This window comes from Scylla paramamosain, chromosome 32 (assembly GCF_035594125.1).
Source record: "Scylla paramamosain isolate STU-SP2022 chromosome 32, ASM3559412v1, whole genome shotgun sequence".
In the NCBI taxonomy this organism is placed as follows: Eukaryota; Metazoa; Arthropoda; class Malacostraca; order Decapoda; family Portunidae; genus Scylla; species Scylla paramamosain.
The window spans coordinates 4,201,347-4,223,754 of NC_087182.1; the positions used below are offsets into that span (position 1 = coordinate 4,201,347).

General features: G+C 44.3%; 1 protein-coding gene and 1 long non-coding RNA gene across 3 annotated transcripts in view; one reads left to right on the forward strand and one right to left on the reverse strand.

Moving 5' to 3' along the window:
• LOC135089075 (uncharacterized) overlaps positions 1 to 22,408 on the reverse strand; it is a 94,931-nt gene that overhangs the window by 30,874 nt on the left and 41,649 nt on the right. For both annotated transcript variants that reach the window (XR_010261382.1, XR_010261381.1), the window contains exon 3: positions 15,560 to 15,663. This is a non-coding gene — a long non-coding RNA (uncharacterized LOC135089075). The remainder of the gene's footprint in view (positions 1 to 15,559; positions 15,664 to 22,408) is intronic.
• The window catches only part of LOC135089074 (homeobox protein HMX3-like), a 61,857-nt gene that overhangs the window by 30,745 nt on the left and 8,704 nt on the right, over positions 1 to 22,408 (forward strand). The window contains exon 2 of the mRNA XM_063984296.1: positions 7,669 to 7,873. Within this exon, the coding sequence (XP_063840366.1) occupies positions 7,669 to 7,873 (205 nt within the window). The remainder of the gene's footprint in view (positions 1 to 7,668; positions 7,874 to 22,408) is intronic.

The following is a 22,408-nucleotide window of genomic DNA, read 5'->3' on the forward strand; positions in this document are numbered from 1 at the left end:
ATCAAACAGGAGACTGAAAGTATTGATTCTATATACGAGTATATACCTAACCATGATTTTCTAAGGTACTTGCTCGCATTATTTATTTGACGTTTACCTGGAATAATTTGGAGGCTCGTTTTTCATTACCTGGGAGAAAATGCACGTACGGGAACGATAATGGTGTTTCTATGTATGTTTATGTATGTTTAACTATGATTTTTTTTTTTTTAAGATTTTCACTCACATTAATCTGACGTTTACTTATAGTTCTCTTTGGCCTCAGTCTCTTAAGAAAATGCAAATAAAATACCAACAGTTCTGATTCTGTGTGTGCTTAGCTATGATTCTCTAAAATTCTCGCTAATATTGCCTGAAAATCACAAAATAAATGACAGTTGTGATTATTTTTTCCTCACTCTTCTAATGCCATACGTGCTCCATACTTTTTCTCCCTCACCAGGTAAAAGCACAGCGTAATTTGGACTTGTTTTTCATTTGTTTTCTTAAGGAATTGACACCTTCAATGGGCCTTTTTTTTTTAATTAGTTTTGTTGCCCTTGCTAAGAACCCATTATACTTAGAAAATGGTAACTTACTGTAATATATATTGTAGCCTCTCTCTCTCTCTCTCTCTCTCTCTCTCTCTCTCTCTCTCTCTCTCTCTCTCTCTCTCTCTCTCTCTACGTTGATATAGACAAATATAACGCTTAGACAATTTTAAACGTCTTTTAGTGTCATAAATCTCTCTCTCTCTCTCTCTCTCTCTCTCTCTCTCTCTCTCTCTCTCTCTCTCTCTCTCTCTCTCTCTCTCTCTCTCTCTCTCCCTGGCAGCGATTATCCACAAGACAATCGCGAACATTTGCATAACACGTGGGAGTGCAGGGGAGGCGGCGGGCGGGTCTTGGTGTCCCGGCAACCATTAGGAGCAAATTGTTATAGATGACTTGATTGCCAGCTTCCGTGTGCCGCCGCTGATCGTACCAAGAGCAATCAGTGCATCTATTCTCTCTCTCCTACTCTTATTCCTTTCCCTTCTCCCCCCCCTCCTCCTCCTCCTCCTCCTTCTCTTACTATTTTCCATCTTTTCGTGAGCTCTTTATTTTTTTTCTGTTCTTTCTTTCGGTACGTCTTTTCTCCGTTTTTCTTACTCCTTCCTTCTCCTCATTCTCCGACTCTTCCTCTTCCTCTTGCTGTTTCTCTTACCTTTTCTCATCTTTTCTTGGGCTTTTTTTTATATATCTCTCTCTTTCAGTGCATCTGTTCTCTTTCTCTCTTACTTTTCCTCGTCCTTCTTCTAATCTTCCTCTTCTTCTTGGTATTTTTCTTATATTTTCTTCATCTTTTCCTGAGCTTCTTTCTTCTTTTTCTGCTCTTGTTTTTGTTTTTTTTTCAGTGCATGTTTTCTCTTTCTCTGTTACTCCTTCCTCCTCCTCCTCCTCCTCCTCCTCCTCCTCCTCCCTTTCTTTTGCTGATTTTCTTCCTTCTTTCTCATCTTTTCCTCATTTCATCCTTATTCTTCTCTTTCCCTCTTTTCTTGTATATTCTCTCTCTCTCTCTCTCTCTCTCTCTCTCTCTCTCTCTCTCTCTCTCTCTTTACTTGTTCTTGGATTTTTTTTTCCTTTCTCGTCCTTTTCTCCTTCTCTATCTACTCTTCTTTATATTTTCTCCTCGTTTTCTCTTTTTCTCTCTCCCTCTTTTTTTCTGTGTTTTATTTTCTTTTTTCTTTAGTTATTCTTTAGTTTTCTCTATTTTATCGTTTGGTATCATTGTGTTCATCTTTCTTTATCTTCTTTTCTTCTATCGTATCTATTCATTTTTTCACTTACACTCTATTCTTTCATTTTCCTCTATCTCCTCATCTTTCTTGCTCTCTTTCTGTCTCTCATCTACTTATATCATCACATGCTTCCTCCTCTTTATTCTTTTTTCCTTCAATTCTCATTTTCTATGCCTATTACTTCTTCAATTTCTTCCCCTCCCTTGTTTCATTCTCTCTTCTCGTTCCCTCTTTTCTCTCTATCATCTGCTTCTATCATAACATTCCTCCTCTTCTTCTTCCTCCTCTTTATCCCTTTCCTGCAAACCTCCATTAGTTTTTTTTTCCCTGTAGTCTTTATTATTATTTTTTTCCTTACAATAACTAAATTACCGGGAGGAATGGGGTACGGGAAGCATAATAATAATGGGATAATGATGACGGTAAAGGCGGCTCCGGGTTACCTGACCGATGTGTGTTGGATGTGTGTAGATTCAATTTCAATACATGTCAAAGGTGAGGCGAGGCAACAGTGGCGGCAGGAAAGTCTTACTCCGCCGAACAACAACGACGTCAACTTTGTGCGGCGCCTCTTTGTGTTTCGTTTGTTCAGTCTGACTTGATTTGCTGAGGAAGTGGGTTGTTTTGGTGTCTGTGTGTGAGGGGGACGGGTGTACGTGTGTGTGGTAGGAGCGTGGGGGGGTCAGGTGAGTGGGTGCATGTGTATGTGTGTGTGTGCGTGTGTGGTGTTCCTGTATCGTTTTTATTCGTCATTTTCGTAAAATTGTACGTGCAGAGAATACTTACTTCCCGTTCCCGTTTTCTTTAAGCCTCACGTGCATTAGGTACTGAACAGAAAACGAGCAGGAACTTAAAAGATTGTGTTGGAGGATGGGGTGTACCTATGTGTGTGTGTGTGTGTGTGTGTGTGTGTGTGTGTGTGTGTGTGTGTGTGTGTGTGTGTGTGTGTGTGTGTGTGTGTGTGTGTGTGTGTGTGTGTGTACGTGTATTATTTTTGCATCGTTTTCATTCGTCCCTTTCGTAAAATTGTGCATGCAGAATACGTATTTCTCGTTTTCTTTTAGCCTCAAGTGCATCAGGTATTGAATAGAAAACGAGTAACAGCTTAATAAACTGTACACGACAAGCAACAGTGAACAAAAATCTGCATTAGGAATGATCACAAAATCTCTTCTTTGGAATTCACTACAAACATTAATTTTTCCAGAAACAAAATTTTTCACTCCTATATTGGTTGAAAATAGAAAAGTACATTAATAAGAATGCACAACGATTGATTTTGTGACTGAATAATGGTATTTTTCTTTCGCCTTTGTGTGGCACCTTATCTCTCTCTTTCTTTCTTTCTCTCTCTCTCTCTCTCTCTCTCTCTCTCTCTCTCTCTCTCTCTCTCTCTCTCTCTCTCTCTCTCTCTCTCTCTCTCCTTTCGATTTTTCCCTTTGTTTCTCCATTCTAGGTCAAGCCAACAACTTTCCTCGTACACTTACACCTAAAACCTATCTACCCCTCCTCCTCCTCCTCCTCCTTCTCCTCCTCCTCCTCCGGGCGTCGCGTGCCTGGGCCGCGGCTCGACACCTACGTTCCGTCGCTACCATTCATTCCTGTGGTCACGAGGGCGGGAGCGGCGAGTGAGAGGCCCCTGGAGATGGTTGCTGTAAGGTAAACCCAGGATGTGGCCGACAGGGAGCGAGGGAGGGTTGGATCTAAGAAGCCAAGGAGATAAGGGCTATTATACCTCCGAACTACACCCTCCTCCTCCTCCTCCTCCTCCTTCTCCTCTCCGTCCTTTCCTTTGAATATTCTGCTCCTCCTACTTCATGTTTCCGACTTTTGCTTAACATTTTTCAGGCCCCGGGGTAAAAATTTGGGGCGTACCGTATCATTTTAGGGGCGCCTTGGTCACCCGGGGAAGAGATCAGGTGCTTGCCTCACTGTGCTACGTGTCGGATACTGAATAATTTCGTTTTCTGTGACACATACCCGTTTTTTTTTTTTTTCCTTGTTGTTCAGCGTGTCCTGTATACTGCACACAAGAGTCAGTCAGACCACGTTGGTGTTCAGCGTGATTTTAAAGCAAGCGGTTTCCGTGGGACTTGGGCAAGGTGGTTGGTCTTTTGTTTATTGGTATAGAAAATCGATACGAAATTAGATAGAATATAAGACCATTCCTACTAAGACCATTAAGAAGATTATCAAAAGGAAATATAAAGTTATTATTGTGAACACTTAGAAAAAACAGTACAAGTCTTTATTTACTGTAACCCATTGGTCTCTATCTTATTTGGAATAGGAAATTGATACGAAATTAGTTAAAATATAAGGCTATTACTACTATAACCATTTAGAAGCTTAGCAAAAGGAAATATAGGATTGTTATTAATAAGAACATTCAGAATACCACAGGATAAGGGTTAAAAATGACAGCACAGACAGCACAGAAGTCTTAAAGAACGTGGGAGATAAGGAGGAAGAGGAGACGGGTGAGGGAAACGAGGCCGGGTAGGTGGGAGAAGGGGTTAACAAGAGCCTCTCACTCAGTAATCCGAAACATCAAAGGTACTTCATCGGCTTCCTCGGACGCTTGGGTTCTCTACCTGTCCTCGGAAGGTCACCTGGAGATATTATCACCAATCGAATCAGAGTACCTGGTTTCCCTCCCCCTTCCCTCTCTCTCTCTCTCTCTCTCTCTATAAATCCCAAGCTATCGTGACCCATGGCCGTGTCTCAAATGTCTCAGTGATATGTAAGCGTTATGATGCAGGAGGAGGAGGATGGGGAGGCGGGAAGGACAGGAGGAGCTGAGTGCATCGGAGTCATGGTGGCAGCGGGAGGACCTGGTGTGTTGGTTCGACATTCTCAAGGTCACCAAGCTGGACACTCAAGTCTGCTTTACTTCCCAGGTTCAGGTTAAGCTCAGTATTTTTAAAGATTTTTTTTTTCTCTCATCCAGATTAGTTTCAAAAGCCATGGAGATGATTCGTGCTCCGACTGTGCTTCTTTCTTCTTTGGGGGTGCAGAATCCTTGTTAAGCTATCACTGTAATCATGAAAATACCCTTGAAGATCTAAATAACTTTACTTGAACGTTCTCTTATCCGGACTGTTTTCAAAAGCCACAGAGGTAAGTCGTGTTTCCATGTTTCTTTTTTTTTTTTCTACTGGTATTGCAGAATCCATATTACAATTGATCCTATTACTAGAATCATGAAAACACTCTTGAAAATCCAAATAACATTTCTTAAACACTTCGTTCTCTTCTTAGGACAATTTTTAGAGGCCACAAAGATTATTATTAGTGTTCTCATGCTTTTTTTTTAATTATTGACAACACAGAATTCTTATAAAAATATCCTTAAAATTATTTAAAAAAAAAATCCTTGTAAACCCAAACAGCTTTCATTACACCCTGTTGAATGCAAGAGATAAGAGAATGGGGTTTGGAATACGGTTTCTGAGTTGGAGTGGGCGATAAATGGGTGAAAACGAGACTACCAGAAGGTCACGGTCCCTTAACACGAACGAGTTTAAGAAGCACAAAAACTTTAGGCGATAATGACATCTCGGCAGACAAAAATGACACACGTGAGTTTGTTAACATCCCGCATGTGTGTTAATGGCTGTGCAACGCGACGTATTCTTCACTTCAAGGATCCGATGAACACGTTTATTATGGTCTTTTTTTCCTCACACCTCCAGCAAAGCGGAGCGAACTTTGAGGCAACAAGAGAAAAAACATTTATGTATTACGAGGAATCCAGGCAGATGTGGGGAGTTTAGTGGGAGAAAAGACAGTGGATGGTGTGAAGCGGTAAGGGTAGAGGGTCAGGAGAGACGCAAGAGACACCATAGCTTAGAGGACACAAGAGGATAAGCAATCATTATGAGGAATCCAGACAGATGTGCGCAGTTTAATGGTAGAGGAGACTATGGAAGTGTAATGATGTTAGGCGGTGAAGAATCGGTAGAGGGTGAGGAGGGAAGCCACAGACACCTTTACTTAGAAGCAAGAAAAGTAAAAACAATGTATTACGAGAAATCCGGTTAGACTCAGAACGTATGGAGGTAGCCAAGGGAGGCGTTAGTGTGTAAAGGGTAAGGGTGGCGATAAAGGATTGAGGAGAGACCCAACAGACACCATTACTGAGAAGTAGGAACAGTAAAAAAAAGTCCTTTATTACGATAAATCCGGTTAGGCTCAGGGCACAAGGAGGCAGCAAAGGGGAAGCGTTAGGGTGTAAAGGGTAAGGGTGGCGATAAAGGGTTGAGGAGAGGCCCAATAGACACCATTCCTGAGGCGTAAGATGACCCAGGAAGCGGTGGCTGCTGCGGCGCCGCCCCACTACCGAACTGCCTTCCCTAAACTGACTTTTACGTGTAAGAATTTGCTCTCTGGTTTCAACCTGTTGGACGTTGGCTCTATGATACCCGAGGACGGCTGGCGTGTGTGATATCCGCGTCCCGGGGCTTCTCAGGCCGCACCGCCGCTCCCACACGTCACCAGGGCACCGAGAGAGGCGATGCGGAGGAGCGAGTGAGGCTGCGTGCTGGTAATTGTTCACTACTTGTCTACGGTTGAAATCTCCTTGAAATCTTGAAATCTCCATGAAAACTCTAGAAGAAGCATCGCGTTGCGCAGAGTCTCCGCCTCCTAGACTTGCGTTCACTGCTGCAAAGGCAACACGGCACCGGCCAAGACCTCTGGACGCAACCCTGAAGGAAGCCTGCGGTGAGGGAGAGGCCGGGAGTCCACTGGAGCGGCACGGGCCAGGGATCGCCTTACGGGTGCGGGAGGAAGGAGGGTAGCGGCGCCCTGGTGTCAGGAGGAGGTGGGGGAGGCGTGGCGCAACCGGAAATGACGGAGACTTCATCATTCCCCAAGACAGGCAGAGAGGCTTATGGAACGCCACAAAAACGCAACATCCGCATTATCTTCACCCACACCAGATTAACGTGACTGAACTAATAAACGTGTGTGATTATATGTTCCCTCCTATCTTGATTATATGAAAGCGGATGGGTGACAAAAAATACAGGATAAATACTTCAGCAATATAAGTTGGCGGTTGGTGCAGGGCAAGGATGGTGTGTTAGGATGCCCTTATCTCTTCGTTACCTTGTTAAAGTGATTGATTTCTATTGCAGGTATATCTTTGTTTAAACTCTCTCTCTCTCTCTCTCTCTCTCTCTCTCTCTCTCTCTCTCTCTCTCTCTCTCTCTCTCTCTCTCTCTCTCTCTCTCTCTCTCTCTCTCTCTCTCTCTCTCTCTCTCTCTCTCTCTCTCTCCACACAAGGTCACCTCAGCCTTAGTCCGTAAGATGATATTTATAGATTTTTGTGCCGCTTCATATCGCACCCCGCTGCGGCGGTGGCGAGGGAGAACAATAAGTAACATCTACTGGAGGTGCGGCAGGTGAGCAAAGAAGGGAAGCTGTGGTGGATGAGACAATGGGGAGAGAAGAGGGGAGGCATTGAGAGGTGAGGGAAGGAGGTAAGAGATGAGGAACAGGAGATGGAGCAGGGGAAGGGGAGATAAAAAGAGGAAAAGGTGTAGGAAAGCCTGGCGTGGTGACTGGCTGGGCGCGGCTCACACTGCGGGGATCACCGAAGCCTTGCATTTTAGGATATTTACCAGACGTAACTCGATACTTCTTGTTTTTGGTGAGCTTCCCTCCGCCATGTAGCACAGCGCCCCGCAGCCAGCAGGTGACTGGCGCTGGTGCTGGGGTATTTCCTTCGCCTGGCGCACTGGCAGGGCGACCCGCCTCAGGCTGCCGCCCTCAGCTATGTTTGTTGTGCACACAATGAAGGAAATTGAAGTATGTTTAAATGTGTTATTGCAGTGCCTTGAGGCTTATAGCATGTAGCAGAGTAAACTGTGTCTCTCAGTAACCCGTGCCCTGTACCTCCTCAGGGTGCGCCTCGCCCCGCTCCCCGGATGCCCCGCTAAGGAACAAGAAGCAGCGGAAGGCGCGCACGGCCTTCACCGACCACCAGCTGCAGACGCTGGAGAAGAGCTTCGAGCGGCAGAAGTACCTGAGTGTGCAGGACCGCATGGAGCTGGCGGCCAAGCTCAACCTGACCGACACGCAGGTCAAGACCTGGTACCAAAACAGACGGTGAGTGGGGCACGGGACAATTCCTGGTGAGGCTGGACTCTCTCTCTCTCTCTCTCTCTCTCTCTCTCTCTCTCTCTCTCTCTCTCTCTCTCTCTCTCTCTCTCTCTCTCTCTGGTGCCCTACCGCCCCGAGAGAGGTATAATGTTGTGCACTAATGAGGAATCACATGGGCGGGGCGAGGCGGGGCGCCAGCCTGCTATGATAACACCGGGGCTGTGCAGGCCGCGACGCCCCTCGTAAACAGGGTGAAAGCATCTGTTCTCATGGCTGCGCGCGATCACTATCAAAAGATGGATCAGAGATAAAGGCGCCGCCTCGCCGCGGCGGGCGCCTGGGCGGGTATCGCGCCTCACCACACCGGCGGCTGATGACTCGTGCCAAAAATAGATTAAAGTACAACAAGCAGCGGCAGCAGAGTGACCGCGGCCAGCAGGAGGCAGGGAGCCACTGACGGGTGCCGGCGCCGCTGCCCTGTCATGGCCGCCCACCTGTGCCGTGATGGTCGCTATCATGGCCGCCGCCACCCCACACACGCAATTACCACCACCACCACCACTGCCACCACCACCACCACCACCACCACTGCCACCACCACCGCCACCACCACCACCGGAGCCGAACAGTTGCCCGGTAGCGAATTTATCAGTAAATTAATAAACGTGTTGAGGCCGCAGGTAAAAAACAATATTACTGATCCGGGCAGATAGCATCGGAACCCACAGCCGCGAAATTATATGGTGTTTACTCCTCATTATCCTGCTCACCTTTTTTTTTTTTTCGTAGCCTTTTTTTTTTTTTTATTCCTTTTATCATTTACTTTCCAAGACAAACTTGAGGAGCCATTAGGGTCATTACCCGCAGTAAAGACCAAGACGAGCTGCCGCGACCGATTTGCGCTTCCTTGTCGAGGCTGCAGATCAGAACTAGACGGTCACAGGTGCACAGAGCCACGCAGGTGCGCACACGGGTACTCCCACCACACACACACACACACACACACAGACAACAGTTATAAATATACACACACACACACGTTTCTAGCCACGTAAAAACAAAGAGAAGATAAGAGGAGAGTAGCAATCATTTCATTACCTCCTCTGCAATACTCCTCGACCTTATAGAATTCAATTTGCTTTTGCTGACAGCCTGCAATTTTGATTATACGTTGACTGAAAAGAAAAATAGTAAAGTCAACGTGATAGAAAAACACACACACACACACACACACACACACACACACACACACACACACACACACACACACACACACATACACACACGGACGCCAACATAAGAGAAACCAAATACGGTGGAAATTGAAAACAGCACCTCAGGAGGACAGGGAAAAATAATTACAGCAGTACGAAATGAGACAAAACAAAGGGAAAAATGACCACCTTACTTCCTCTGTGCCTACGAGCAAGACTAATATGGCTAAGTTAAAATCACCAAAAACCTAAACTGGCTGAGTAATCCTGTCTGTCCTTGGCGAGGCAGACCTGACATAAAATAAAAAAAAAAAGAACATGAAAGTCTAGGAATAAAACTTTGTATGCGTGAAGGTGAAAAAAAAAAATAATAATAAAAAAGATTGAAAGGGAAGATGTAAATTTTAGTGAAGTGTGTTAAGGATGGTGATGGTGAAGGTGGTGGTGATGGTGATGATAAAAAGGTTTGTTTACTGAAGTGTAGGGAGGATGGTGATGGTAGTGCTGATGATGGTGAAGGTGATAGAAAATAATGATAAAAGATCTCAGTTTACTAGTGTGTAGAGGAATGATGATGGTGATTGTTGTGATAGCGATGATAGAAAAACAATGATAAATAAAGTAGATACACATTAAGTTAGGTTGTGTTACGTTAGGTTAGGTTGTTAGATATGCACTTTTGGTACGTTCTCTCTCTCTCTCTCTCTCTCTCTCTCTCTCTCTCTCTCTCTCTCTCTCTCTCTCTCTCTCTCTCTCTCTCTCTCTAAGCGATCACCTGGAGAATGGTAGCGATTTGACCCCTCTAATTACCTCCAGACAAGAGCCCTCACTTACCCTCCCCGCCCCCCGCCGCTACCCTCCATTAATTATACGTATTGTAGATAATATGACGCTAATAGCCCTCGCCTCGGACAGTTGCCGGCTGCCTCTCGCCCGCTAAGGACAAACACAACCGCAAAAAAAGCTCCCTTTATAGCGCACCACAGTCCCTTGAGTCAGGTACGCCCGGTAGGTGACATCAGGTGAAAGTCAGGTAGGAATTAGGTGCATATCAGGTGCGCTGTGCTGCCGTGACGCGTGTAAAAGGCACAGGTGGGAGTTACAGGTGGCGTAGGTGAGGGAGCATCGTACGCCGGGCATCCGTGAAGCAGGGAGAGGCAGGGAGAGGCAGGTACTAATCATGTTAGCCCTCGCAGCCTCTCCTACGTATCAAGCGGTATTCCGAAGCCATGAATCCACCGGGACTTATTTATGCTTTCAATTGCGCGGCTCCGTACCAATTTATACCAAGGCGCGAGTGAACGATTACTTCTTGTTGCCTCGCTACGCTGTCCCTACCCCGTCTCCTCCTCCTCCTTCGCCTCCTTCTTTCGATTCCTTTCCCTCCTTCACCGCACACCTGCCGCGGCCACCCACACGCACTCACACGCACATACGCGCTCACTCACTCGCTCGCACACACATCTGCATACTCTCCTGTTCTCCACCCACTTCGAGAGAGAGAGAGAGAGAGAGAGAGAGAGAGAGAGAGAGAGAGAGAGAGAGAGAGAGAGAGAGAGAGAGAGAGAGAGAGAGAGAGAGAGAGAGAGAGAGAGAGAGAGAGAGAGAGAGAGAGAGAGAGAGAGAGAGAGAGAGAGAGAGATAACAGGGTACGATTGAAGAAGACGAATTAATGTGCAGTATTAAATCAACTTACAAATTCAATCTTGCAAATCATCCAACTGAAAGATGCATCAGAGGAGGAGGAGGAGGAGGAGGAGGAGGAGGAGGAGGAGGAGGAGGAGGAGGAGGAGGAGGAGGAGGAGGAGGAGGAGGAGGAGGAGGAGGAGGAGGAGAAGAAGAAGAAGAAGAAGAAGAAGAAGAAGAAGAAGAAGAAGAAGAAGAAGAAGAAGAAGAAGAAGAAGAAGAAGAAGAAGAAGAAGAAGAAGAAGAAGAAGAAGAAGAAGAAGAAGAAGAAGAAGAAGAAGAAGAAGAAGAAGAAGAAGAAGAAGAAGAAGAAGAAGAAGAAGAAGAAGAAGAAGAAGAAGAAGAAGAAGAAGAAGAAGAAGAAGAAGAAGAAGAAGAAGAAGAAGAAGAAGAAGAAGAAGAAGAAAAGAGGAAATAATTTAATATGATAATGAACTACTACTACTACTACTACTACTACTACTATAAAACTATCACGACAACACGGCCACCACCAACAACATAACCACCACCACCACCACCACCAACAACAACAACAACAACAACAATAAACAGCACGTAAAAAAAATAATCCCAGCAAATCAAATGAAAAAAAAAATAAAATAAAAAAAGGAAACCGGAAGAAGAGAAAGAAACTTAAGGAAGAAGGAAGAAGACGACGAAGAAGAGTAAGAAGAGGCGGAAGAAGAAGCAGCTATCATGATATCCTGCACTTTTCATGATCCGCCCCCGCCATCACTGTGTCCACCTTATTATGATGAATACCGCCTGATGATACTCGGAAGCTCACCAGTTGAAAGGGTTTGTGTCCTTCAGAACAGAGTCTCCCTTTGCTACACGCGAGAAGGGTTCACGAGTGGCCCAGGTCAACAGCAGCAGTAATGACATCAAGTATCGAGACTTTCCCTGCCATTTGACGTGTTTTCCCTAATAATTAACCACTCCGAGGCATTTAATTTTCCTCTACAAACACCTGAAAGGAATATGCTACTTAGGTATTAGTAAATCTTTTCTTTTAATTTCCTCTATTTTTTTTTCTTTCTCCCGTCAATGTTTATAAGGATTTCACTGTTTCTGGTACTGTGACTTATTGCATATTGGTGCGAAAGGGTTAAGGAAGTCCTCTACCTCTATAATTTTTCTTAGGGGCTTAGGGAGTTGAATAACAAAAAAAAGAAAAAAAAAACTAATGAAAAATAAGAGGAAAAAAAAAAGAATGTTCTCCTTCATTGTAATCGCAGGTGTTTCTTCAATTGACAACACTAAAGAGATCGAGTGGTAACAATATCTAATACCTCTGTTATTTTTTGGTAGGAAGTTACGTAAAAAAAAATAAAGGAAAGAGGGAAAAGAACGTCTCCTTTAGTAATAACTGTAAGAGTTTCTTGAATTGGTTGGACTAAAGGGATCGAGTAGCAAGGAAATCTAATACCTCCACTATTTTCTTTGATGGGAGGGAGTTGAGTAAAAAAAGAAAGGGAAAGAAGAAAAAAAAGAACGTCTCCTTTACTGATAAGTGCAGGATTAAAGAGATCGAGAAGTAATGAACTCTAATATCTATACTTTTCTTCTTTTTTGGGAGGAAAGACGAGTCGGAGAACTTAAAAGAACGTCTTCCTCTGTTACATATGCAAGGGTTTCTGCAAGTGGCTGAGAGTAACAAGTGAAGGGATCGAATAGTAAGGAAGTCTTATACTCTTATTTTTAGGGAGATGAGTTAAAAAGAATGAAAGAAGGAAAGAAAACGAACATCTCCATTTGTTACATGTGCAGAGGTTTCTATAAGTGGCTGAGTTTAAGAGAACTAAAGGGATTAAATATGAAACTCAAGCCAAATAAAGTTTTTCCCTTTCTTTATTTGCAAGGATCTCTGCTAATGAACAATACTACTCTCTATGGGGTTTTATCAAGGGTTCTAATCTATTTTATAACATTAAGTCCTAGAAAAGAATGTTCCTTTTATTGATGCATCGAATGATTTCTCGAAGTGGTTCAGGTTAAGAGAGCAGCTAAAGGGAGTGACTGTAAATGGGTTCCTTATTATAGCTTTTAGGGGTATGCATTAATTTCAGGGGTATTCCTGTATTATTTGCGTCAGGGTTACCACATGAGTTACAGGGATTAAGGGGACAGTTAAAGGGGGGGAGGTAAAGAGTTCTAATTTCCTTTCTCTAGGCCAGGGTTGGTTTTGGTTCCCGCGTTTATGGTCGATTTTGTTGCGCCATCGATCAGAGCGATGACGTGTTAAGTGCTGCGGCTTTTGTGGCGCCTCAAGCTGATGGTTACCTTTAATTTGGCGAGGTGTGTGCGCTGATTCACGTACACACACACACACACACACACACACACACACACACACACACACACACACACACACACACACACACACACACACACACACACACACGCACGCACACAAAGGTGATGGCATTACTCACGTCACCTGAAGTCTTCTGGTCACTGTAATTAAGGTCACCGGAAATTACCTTTAATCAACGCCTCACACCTGAAATTTTAACGCGGGCGAGTTTCCGCTTTCACTCACATTTTTGCTCGAGTCTTTTTCATACGAACAAATAAAACCGACGCCATGTCCGCCCGCTGTGTGTTGCGCTAATTCCGACTCGCGCGAATGAGACAGCACTGCGCAACGAAGGCTCAGACTAGTGAGGACTCAAAGCAGAGGAAATAAGACACTTTGAGACAATCAGGGCCAATCAGACGCTCTATATGCTCCTCAGAGGACACTGCTATCATACATGAACTACGAAGACAATCAGAAACCCTCCAGGCAAGACAGTCGCGTCGGCGGCGTGGAAACATTTCTTCCAAGCGGTGTGCGAGATAATCAGATGCACTTTGGGCCACTCAAGGGACACACGCAGAGCAATCAGCGCCTATCAAACCTTCCCCAACACTCTATTGTTTCCTCTTCACTCCCACTCAATGAAAGGTAATCACATTTATTCGAACATCTTGTTTTTTTTATGATGGCTTATAATGTATGTGTGTGTGTGTGTGTGTGTGTGTGTTTCGTTCTTTCTTACTAGTGTGAATGAGTTTTTAGCTTCCTTCATCAACACCTTCCTGCAATGAGGGGACGCAGCGTTAAGGACGTTTTGGTCAGTGTTTTATCAGACGACAAACTAACTAACTGCTGACCTCGATTCCCTGACATTTCGTGCCACTTCCTCCCGTGAGTGATAATCAAGGAATATTTATGAAGTCTCACTGTTGTTTCAATTTTCTACGTTTCCTTTTTTGCCCCGCCGTTTCCTGGAACCCGCGGCGAGCATCGTAGTGGATTTCCTTTTGCAAGTTATCGATTTTGTAAGTTTGTAAGTGTGATGATGTTTTCTTCTCTCGCCCGTGCTGGACAAGGGCGCCGCTCTGGAGACGACGGTTGCTGTCAGAGGGACTGTTTATACTTGCAGAAAACATACCTTTCGAGATTTAAAAGCGAGAATTTGGTCTGGTTACTATTGTGGGTGTCAGAGGCCGTGTTGCATCATTTTCCAATAACAACTTTCTGACAAACTGATGAATTGAAACTTTGACGGACCTTGTTTCAAATGGTGCCCTTGTAGTCTAGTAATAGTGGATAACAAAGGTATATGTCTTAGTGAACCTAGAAACTGGTCAGGTTATTAGTGCTGAAGTTCAGAATTATAAAAGCCGAAAGTGACTACGAAGGTCTGATATGGGAGGTGTTCAGTCTCAATAATAAGCGTTGTTTTAGTTAATTACTGGTCACGTGATGTATTCTTGGTCCAAAAAGTGAAGGTCTCAATCGTAATCTTGCCCTACTTCCTCAACATTTAGCAGGTCCCCCGGGGGTCACTAGGGTCACTGCTGTCACCACCATAACGCGAGGCAAAACAGCGGCGCCTGGCGAGGAACAAAGGACCAGCAGCGTTGCCAGCAAAGTTTTTAGGTAAATTCGTCGGCATCCTCGAAATGGAGCCTGCCAGTGTAGCCAACGCCGGGATGGAACAAAGGAAGGAAGAGGTGACAGTGGTGCCAACAGGAGCTCTTTCTCATCTCAGTGGTCGCATTACGTGGCCACTCATTACGGCGCTTCTTGTCGCTCAAATCCAGCATCCGCCGGGGGAGGGAGCGACGGAAGCGGTGACTAGCGTGACACTGTTGTACGGGTTCACTAAATGTCGGGTGTACGATTGCATTTATCTCATCTTTTCCCTATTTTCTTTTTAAAAATTCGTAATAACCACTAAGAAAATACGAGTTAGTTTACCAAGACTTAATTTCCAAGACTAAATTCTGAGTATGAAATGTCTTGAATTCCTCTCCTTTTAGTGTACTGCTGTTGTTTTGCACTTCAAACACTAAAAGATCTTACAAAACACACGTGCTATAGCAAAATTAGTGAATTTCCTTTTGGCATTAATTTAAAATCCTTCTTTATTCTGCTTCTACTTGCCTTTAAATTAGAAAAAAATCTCAAAAACACACGGTCAGTAGCAAAATATCTAGAGTTTACATTTAATGCAATCTAGCTTTCTCCCTCTCCCAATCTCCATCACCGCCAAGCAACACACGAACACACGCTTCGCCATTCAGCTTCTGGGGAGGGTCGAGGAAATTACTTAAACCAAAAACACCGCAAATCATTCCATCAGAAGCACCAAAACAGCAGCGGCGTCCAAACTTACAATTTATCGTAATTTTATTCCATCCAAACCTGAAGTGAATGCATATTATCCGCGGTTTTTTTCTATCTTTTTTTTTTTTTGAGATGGAATTCTATTATTTTTCTTAAGAGGAAGCATACCTTAATATTTCAAGTTTGGAGTGTTGGGTGCGCAGCGGTGGTGGTCTTCGTGGGGGTGGTGGGGGTGGTGGGGTGGTGCGGGGAGGAGCCGTGGACTCATCATGCTGTGGGAGATTACAAGACGATCAGCCAGTGTGTTATTATGCAAATCCCTTTTACTATTAAATCCAAGGCTCCTCCTCAATTATTTACATGTAATTAAGTGTTTAACCTAACCTTACATTACTATTTTTTTTCGTAAATGTGCCCACAGCCAGCTATTATTATGGAGAGAGAGAGAGAGAGAGAGAGAGAGAGAGAGAGAGAGAGAGAGAGAGAGAGAGAGAGAGAGAGAGAGAGAGAGAGAGAGAGAGAGAGAGAGAGAGAGAGACGATGCACACACACACACATACACACACACACACACACACAAATACACTAGCAAAAAAAAAAAAAAGGGAGAAGGGAGGAAAAGTATTAAGAACATACAAATTGTTTCTTGCCTCTGGTCGACTCTATCAAAAGCCACGACATCATAATATTATCAGGGATGTAATTACCCGCTCAGCCTCTCCCTGATACGTTCTGCTGCCCGCGATACCATCAACCAATAAGCGTCAGTGTTTTTAAGGTAATTATTATGAGGCGAGCTGGGCCGAGGCTGCGTGTGAGGTGGTGACTGGTGGTGTGAGGCGCGGTGGGTGAGCTAGCGGTGTGGTGTTGTGGTATTGAGGCGGTGATGACATGCAGGTGTGAGAGATCCTGGTGGTGCTTGGAAGGCGGAAGTAAAAGCGATATATTTTAAGCAAAGGGAATAATAAAGATGATCATTAGAAGGGACTGCGGTGAAATAGCAGTGCGTCATCACCACATCAACACCACTAACGCCACACGACTTCACCACAAGCACCGCACACACACAACATCAATGCGCCGCCACCAAATAACCGACCACCGAAGTCTACCATCATTCTCGACTCGACCGTCCACCTGACACCTCAATACCTGGTCTTGGCCGGAGCCTCTCGACAGCCCTGACAGGCCCCAATAAGCCAGCCCTTGCAAACTCTCCCCTAACTTTCAAGCCGTCATCACTAGACTGACGCGCGCTGGTTTTTGTTTCTACACTGCTTCATTTTTTTTTTTTTTTTTTTAGAATACCAACAGTTCGCCTTTTGTTTATGTATTGTTTTTTTTTAAAGAGTACCATTGGCTTGCTTTTGATAAGTATGCTATGGTGTTGAAATCACGCTAGTTAAAAAGATTATGATAATAAGCATGTATTTTTGTATCTAATTCTATAGAGCTTTTGAATAACATGGTATGCTGTTTAAATCACGCTAGTTATACAAAAAATAATACAGGAACCATGTACTTCTTTGCATCTGGTTTTATAGAGTACAGTCGCTATTTCACTTCTCAGAAACACATCAAAATCGTTACCTAAAGAATAATAATACACTAATTATGTATTTTCGTATCTTTTTATTTATTTATTTATTTTTTTATATAATACAGCAATTAGTTCACTTTTCAAGAACACGCATCACCTCCAAGACCGTCAGGTAAAGAGATAAACACAATAACCACGCATCTTTGTGAGCTGGTTATTATCATTATGCCAGCGCGTCTGCTTTCTGACAGCTCATGTGTCGCCGGTACACTCCCTCTGTCCGTGCTCTTACCCTCCTCTGTTATTGAAACCACAGCCTCGCCACAGCCATCTCCACTTCCCTATTTATCGGTGCTTGCATCTCACCACCACTCACCACCACTCACCATCATCATCACCGCCACCACTCACCGTTCCAGCCTCATCCTCCACCGCAGTCTTCCCTTCTCTTCCTCTCCTATACCTTCTTCCTGCTCTGACCACCACCATCACTACTTTCGCCACCACGCCCTGTCTGTTATACGAGTGGGTCTTGCCTTTTCCCCTCCTCCTCTTCCTCGGCCTCAAACCTTCGGTAATTGCTGGCAATAAACTGATATCAGCAATTAATTACGACCGTCACTTGTCTGGTAGGGGTTAGTTAAGTGTGATTTAAAGAGGAACACCGCAGGCCAATTAGCCACATTAAGAGCAACGGATAAATTTAGAAACTACTGAATGAGATTTTTCTTTCATGATTTACTAAGGCCTTTTTTGATGGTCCTGTCAGCAATGTCACCTCTCACGCTCATTCCTTCCTTCTCCTCCTCCTGCTCCTGCTTCTGCTCCTCCTACTCATCCTTCACCTCCTTCACGTAATTGTCATTTATATCCTTTTTTTCTTATCCTCATCCGACTCATTCTTGGGAGCTCCTTGTACGACTTCTTCCCTCGCTCCTCTCTCCTCCTCCTCCTTTTACACACCATGATTCCCTCACACACACGTCCTCAGTTGGTGTACAATCCAATATTTATTTCCTCTTTACAGACTCCTTCCCCTCTCATTATTTTTGGAGCCGAGTTATTCTTCTTTCCACATTCTTGTTTCTGGACTCCGGGATCTTGAGTTACGTTGGGTATAATGATTTTTTTTATTTTATTTTTACTTCAAGACACGCGAGTAAAGGTTGCAATCGGCATCCGGAATTTACTTAACTTGCTCGAGTGTTGAGTTACTTGTTGTGTGTGTGTGTGTGTGTGTGTGTGTGTGTGTGTGTGTGTGTGTATTTATCTACATACGTATAATTACATGGAGAATTCAATGCGGTCGTAAGTACCTATCAACTTTTTTGCTAATTTTTTTTTTTTTCCTCAGTCTATATCCAGCTGAGAATCAACACCTTGCTTAAGTAATAACCTCCCCTCACCTTTGAATTCTATTGTATCGAACCAAACACCCAATCAACTCTTGGTGACAGGTGGGCAGCATGTAATAAGGAGTACGTGAGGTGCGTCAACAAATGAAAACGCAAATCCATGTATTCTATAAGTGGTTCTGTCAGGTTTCAAATGACACTTTGTAATAACACGTATCCTTGTTTACCTGTACGTGGATGAGGTTAAGGTGACAAATACTCGCAAATACTCGTACTTAGGTGACGTGAAAGAAATGCAGTCCACCTTGAGCACCTTGGGCATTCAAATAACATGTATACAGGTGATAGTCAATGAAGTGGACGCTTAAGAAAATAACAATAAGGTAAAAAATTATTAGTATTGTGTGATATGTGTCTGAATAATGGAAAAATACACAAGTGAGAGATTATTCTTGGTTGTCATGCAAATAGATTTTTTTTTCCTTTTTCGGTTTTTACATATTTCCTTATCCACTGTATTCCTGTTTTTTTTTTCTTTCTTGTTTGCATCTCTCTTTCTCTCTCTCTCTCTCTCTCTCTCTCTGTCTCTCTCTCTCTCTCTCTCTCTCTCTCTCTCAAAGCATTTCCTACCGCCGTGAGTTACTGTCTAGGATATTGCCAGCCATTAAACGCGTCACACCCACCATCGGCTCTCGGGAGGGGTGGGCGTGAGGAGGGAATAAAGAATGCACCGCGGGAGAAGAGCGAGAGGGAAAAATAATAATATGAAGGAGCCATTCTTTACTTTGTCAGTGATTTGCGGCCTGAGTTCGCTAATGAATCAATAGAGTGTGCAATCTTTCCATCCCCTGTCCCATCAAGGATAATATTCCACTATAAATATCGCAGCAACCCGCCATTTTTTAGTGCATAGAAAACGAGGAGTCTTCAAAGGGATGACTTTAGGAAAACGCTTCACTTATTGAGACTTGTGGCTGAACCGTGATTGGGAGAGATGGAGGTACGGAGGGAGAGGAGTAGGGTGGTAAGGGAGGTAAGGGAGGAGGGAAGAGGAGGGGTGGTGGAAAAAGAATATAGATAGAGAGGCCGCCTGCCCCTCTGAGACAAGGAAATCATAATTATGCTCCGGTAAATCAAAAAGTTGTCACCATTTATCAGCGGCAGATTACAACCCTTGTGAAATTATGCTCCTGCTGTCCACGAGGCGCCCACCGCGGCCCGTGAGGAGGCGGGACCACCATCTCCTCCTCTCCTCACTTCATCCCTCCAGCCCTCCACCCCCTCAAGCTGTCTGTGTTGTCTCTATCTAACCTACCTCGTAACCTCCTCCTTCTTACTGTCCAGCGTGTCTGTTCTTTAGCTTTTTATATCATTTTCTTGATCTTTGTCTTGTTGAATTGTTTTAAGTAATGCTGTAAATTTTTTCCTTTGTATTTTAATTTTCTTTTTTTGGTTTGGTGTTTCTATCTATCCTGCCTCACATCCTCTTCCTCCTCACTGCCCAACGTGTCTACTTTTTTGCTTTTTTTAATATCCTTTTCTTGATCTTCGTTTCTTTGAGTTGTTTCAGTGATAGAGTAATTTTTTTCGCTTCTGTTTAGACTAGTTTTTGGTTCGGTGTTTCTGTCTATCCTGCCTCGCATCACCAACTTCCTAACTGTCCAACGAATGTGCTTTTTTTTTTTGCTTTTTATTCTATTTTACGTTTATTCTTTTTTTTTAATCTTGGTCTTGTTGAATTGTTGAAGTGATACAGTAACATTCTGCTTCTGTATTTAGATTTTCGTTTTTGGTTTAGTGTCTCGATGTTTCCACCTCTCCTGCCCCACATCCTCCTTCACATCCTCCTAACTGCGCAGTGTCTTCACCTTTTATATCCTTGTCTTGAATTCTTAAAGTAATACATTTTTTTTTTTCATTTTAGATTTTCTCTGTGGGATATTGTCTCTACTTCTCCCGCCTCACATCCTCATCCTCTCATCCTTCTCACTGCTCGACGTGTCTTTTTTTTTTTTTACATACTTTTCTTGATCTTCTTTTCGTTGATTTGTTAAAATAGCTCCTTCCATTTTGTATTTAGACTTGTGTGAGTGGTTTTTGGCGTTCCATTTGGCTATTTAATTAAGGAGTATATTCTCTCTCTCTCTCTCTCTCTCTCTCTCTCTCTCTCTCTCTCTCCTCTCTCTCTCTCTCTCTCTCTCTCTCTCTCTCTCTCTCTCTCTCTCTCTCTTTCTCCTGGAAACCTAATGCTTCTTTTTTTGCCCAACCACTGAGACTAAAGTAAACAAGACGACCTGGCACTCTCTACCTTCACGCAGCGGACTCTTGCCTGTCACCTGCAACTGTCCACCTCTCGAGTTTCACCGTGAGGGCAAAAACACAACAATGTTCCCACCATGGTTAACAAGGTAGACGAGGAGGAGGAGGAGGAGGTGGTGGTGGTGGTGGTGGTTAAGGAAGTGAATACAAAGGAAGTTCAAGCAGTAATAGACTTTAAGGGCCTTACTAAGATGTTTGGGTAACTATTCTACGCTATTAGACAGGATAGACAATGAGGAGGAGGAGGAGGAGGAAGAGTAAGAAGCACAATGAAAAAAAGGAGTAGGATCGGGAAGGTAACAAAGACGAGTAAGAAGAGGAAAAAGAAACATGAAAGGAAGTAAGTGGAAGTAAAAGAGAAAGAGGAAGAGGTGGGAAACACACTAACCCAAAAGAGAAAACCAGGAAGGAAAACAGGAATTACCGCTAGAGGAAGAGGAAGAGGGAAGATGGAAAAGGGAAGGAATATATGCAAGAGAAAGAGGAGGAGGAGGAGAAAAAAGGAGATAAGGAGAAAGAGGAAGCACACATATTAGGGAGTAAATATGTATGTATAGTGTAGATAAAAACAACGTGATAGCTAGAGATCGTAAGAATGAGAACGAGGAGGACAAATAGGAGGAAAAAGAGGTGGAATGAAAATGGAAGAAGGATAAAGAGGACAAGGACGAGGAAGGGAAAAAAGAAGAGATTAGGAGAAAGATAAGGAATAATGAAACAAAGAAGAGAAGGAAGAAAACTGAGAGAAGAATAAGGAGGACAAAGAGGAAGAAGAAGAAGAGGAGGAAGAAGAGTGGGAGGGAGCGGCGTCGTACCTGAGAGGCGGGTGTGGCCAGGTGCGAGAGACACGCTCAGCCTTATCCATGAAAACCACACTATCAAATTATTAGATATTCACTCCTGGATTGAATAACTTGTCTGTCCTTTCTATCCTCCTCTTCTCTTTCTCCCCCCCTCCTTCGCCACGACCTCCGCCCCCCCCGTCCATCGTGTTCCTTCGCCCCCACTCCTCCCCCAGAGCACGGCCACAAGACAGGCTCTGGTCCGGTTACTGAGAGACCAGGGAAGGCCACAAGAGGACACTGATCACTGCCTCATCTTATAGTCGACTTTAAGTGTGAGTGGTCAGATCTCTTGCCTTTCTCTACTTCTCTGTTCCTTCCTTCTTGAGTTCTCCTACCCGTCTTCTCCTCCTGCTACCCTCCCGCCTTCTGTTACTGCTACTACGAGTCCCCTTCTCCTCTTTCTCTTCTGCCAAACAACTTCCCATCATTTTTACTCGTGATGGTCCCCTTTTCTCACGGTTTTGTGGTGGCAATGTTGCGGTGGTTAGTCCAAGTCATGCTGGCTGGAGGGAGAGAGAGGACGAGGAGGGAGGACTTTGTGGAAACATTCTTCCCCCTCCTCCTCTCCTCCTCCTCCTCTACTTTGCTCACGGCCCTCCTCAAACACACTCTTCCGGTCACGTAAGGTACAATTATTAAAGTGCCGGTATACTCGAACGACAAAGCGGGCCGAGGCGGAGGCTAGAAAGAGAACTCGTTGCGGTGACAGACATGCGAGGTGACGGTGGTGCCATCTCGCGGTTAGTGGGCGGCCAGGAGCCTTACCGCGGGGGTGGTGGGGTGAAGTGACGTGGTAGAGCTGGCTGGTGCAGGTAAAGGGGGTTGATTGGGTGTAGTTGCAGTGTTGGGGTGAAATGGTGGGGTGTTGTGGCTGGGTGTGACTGGGTGTGACTTAGCTGGTGAGGTGATGAGAGGTGTTGGAGCTGTGTTTAGGTACAAGAGAGCTGTCATTGCTGGC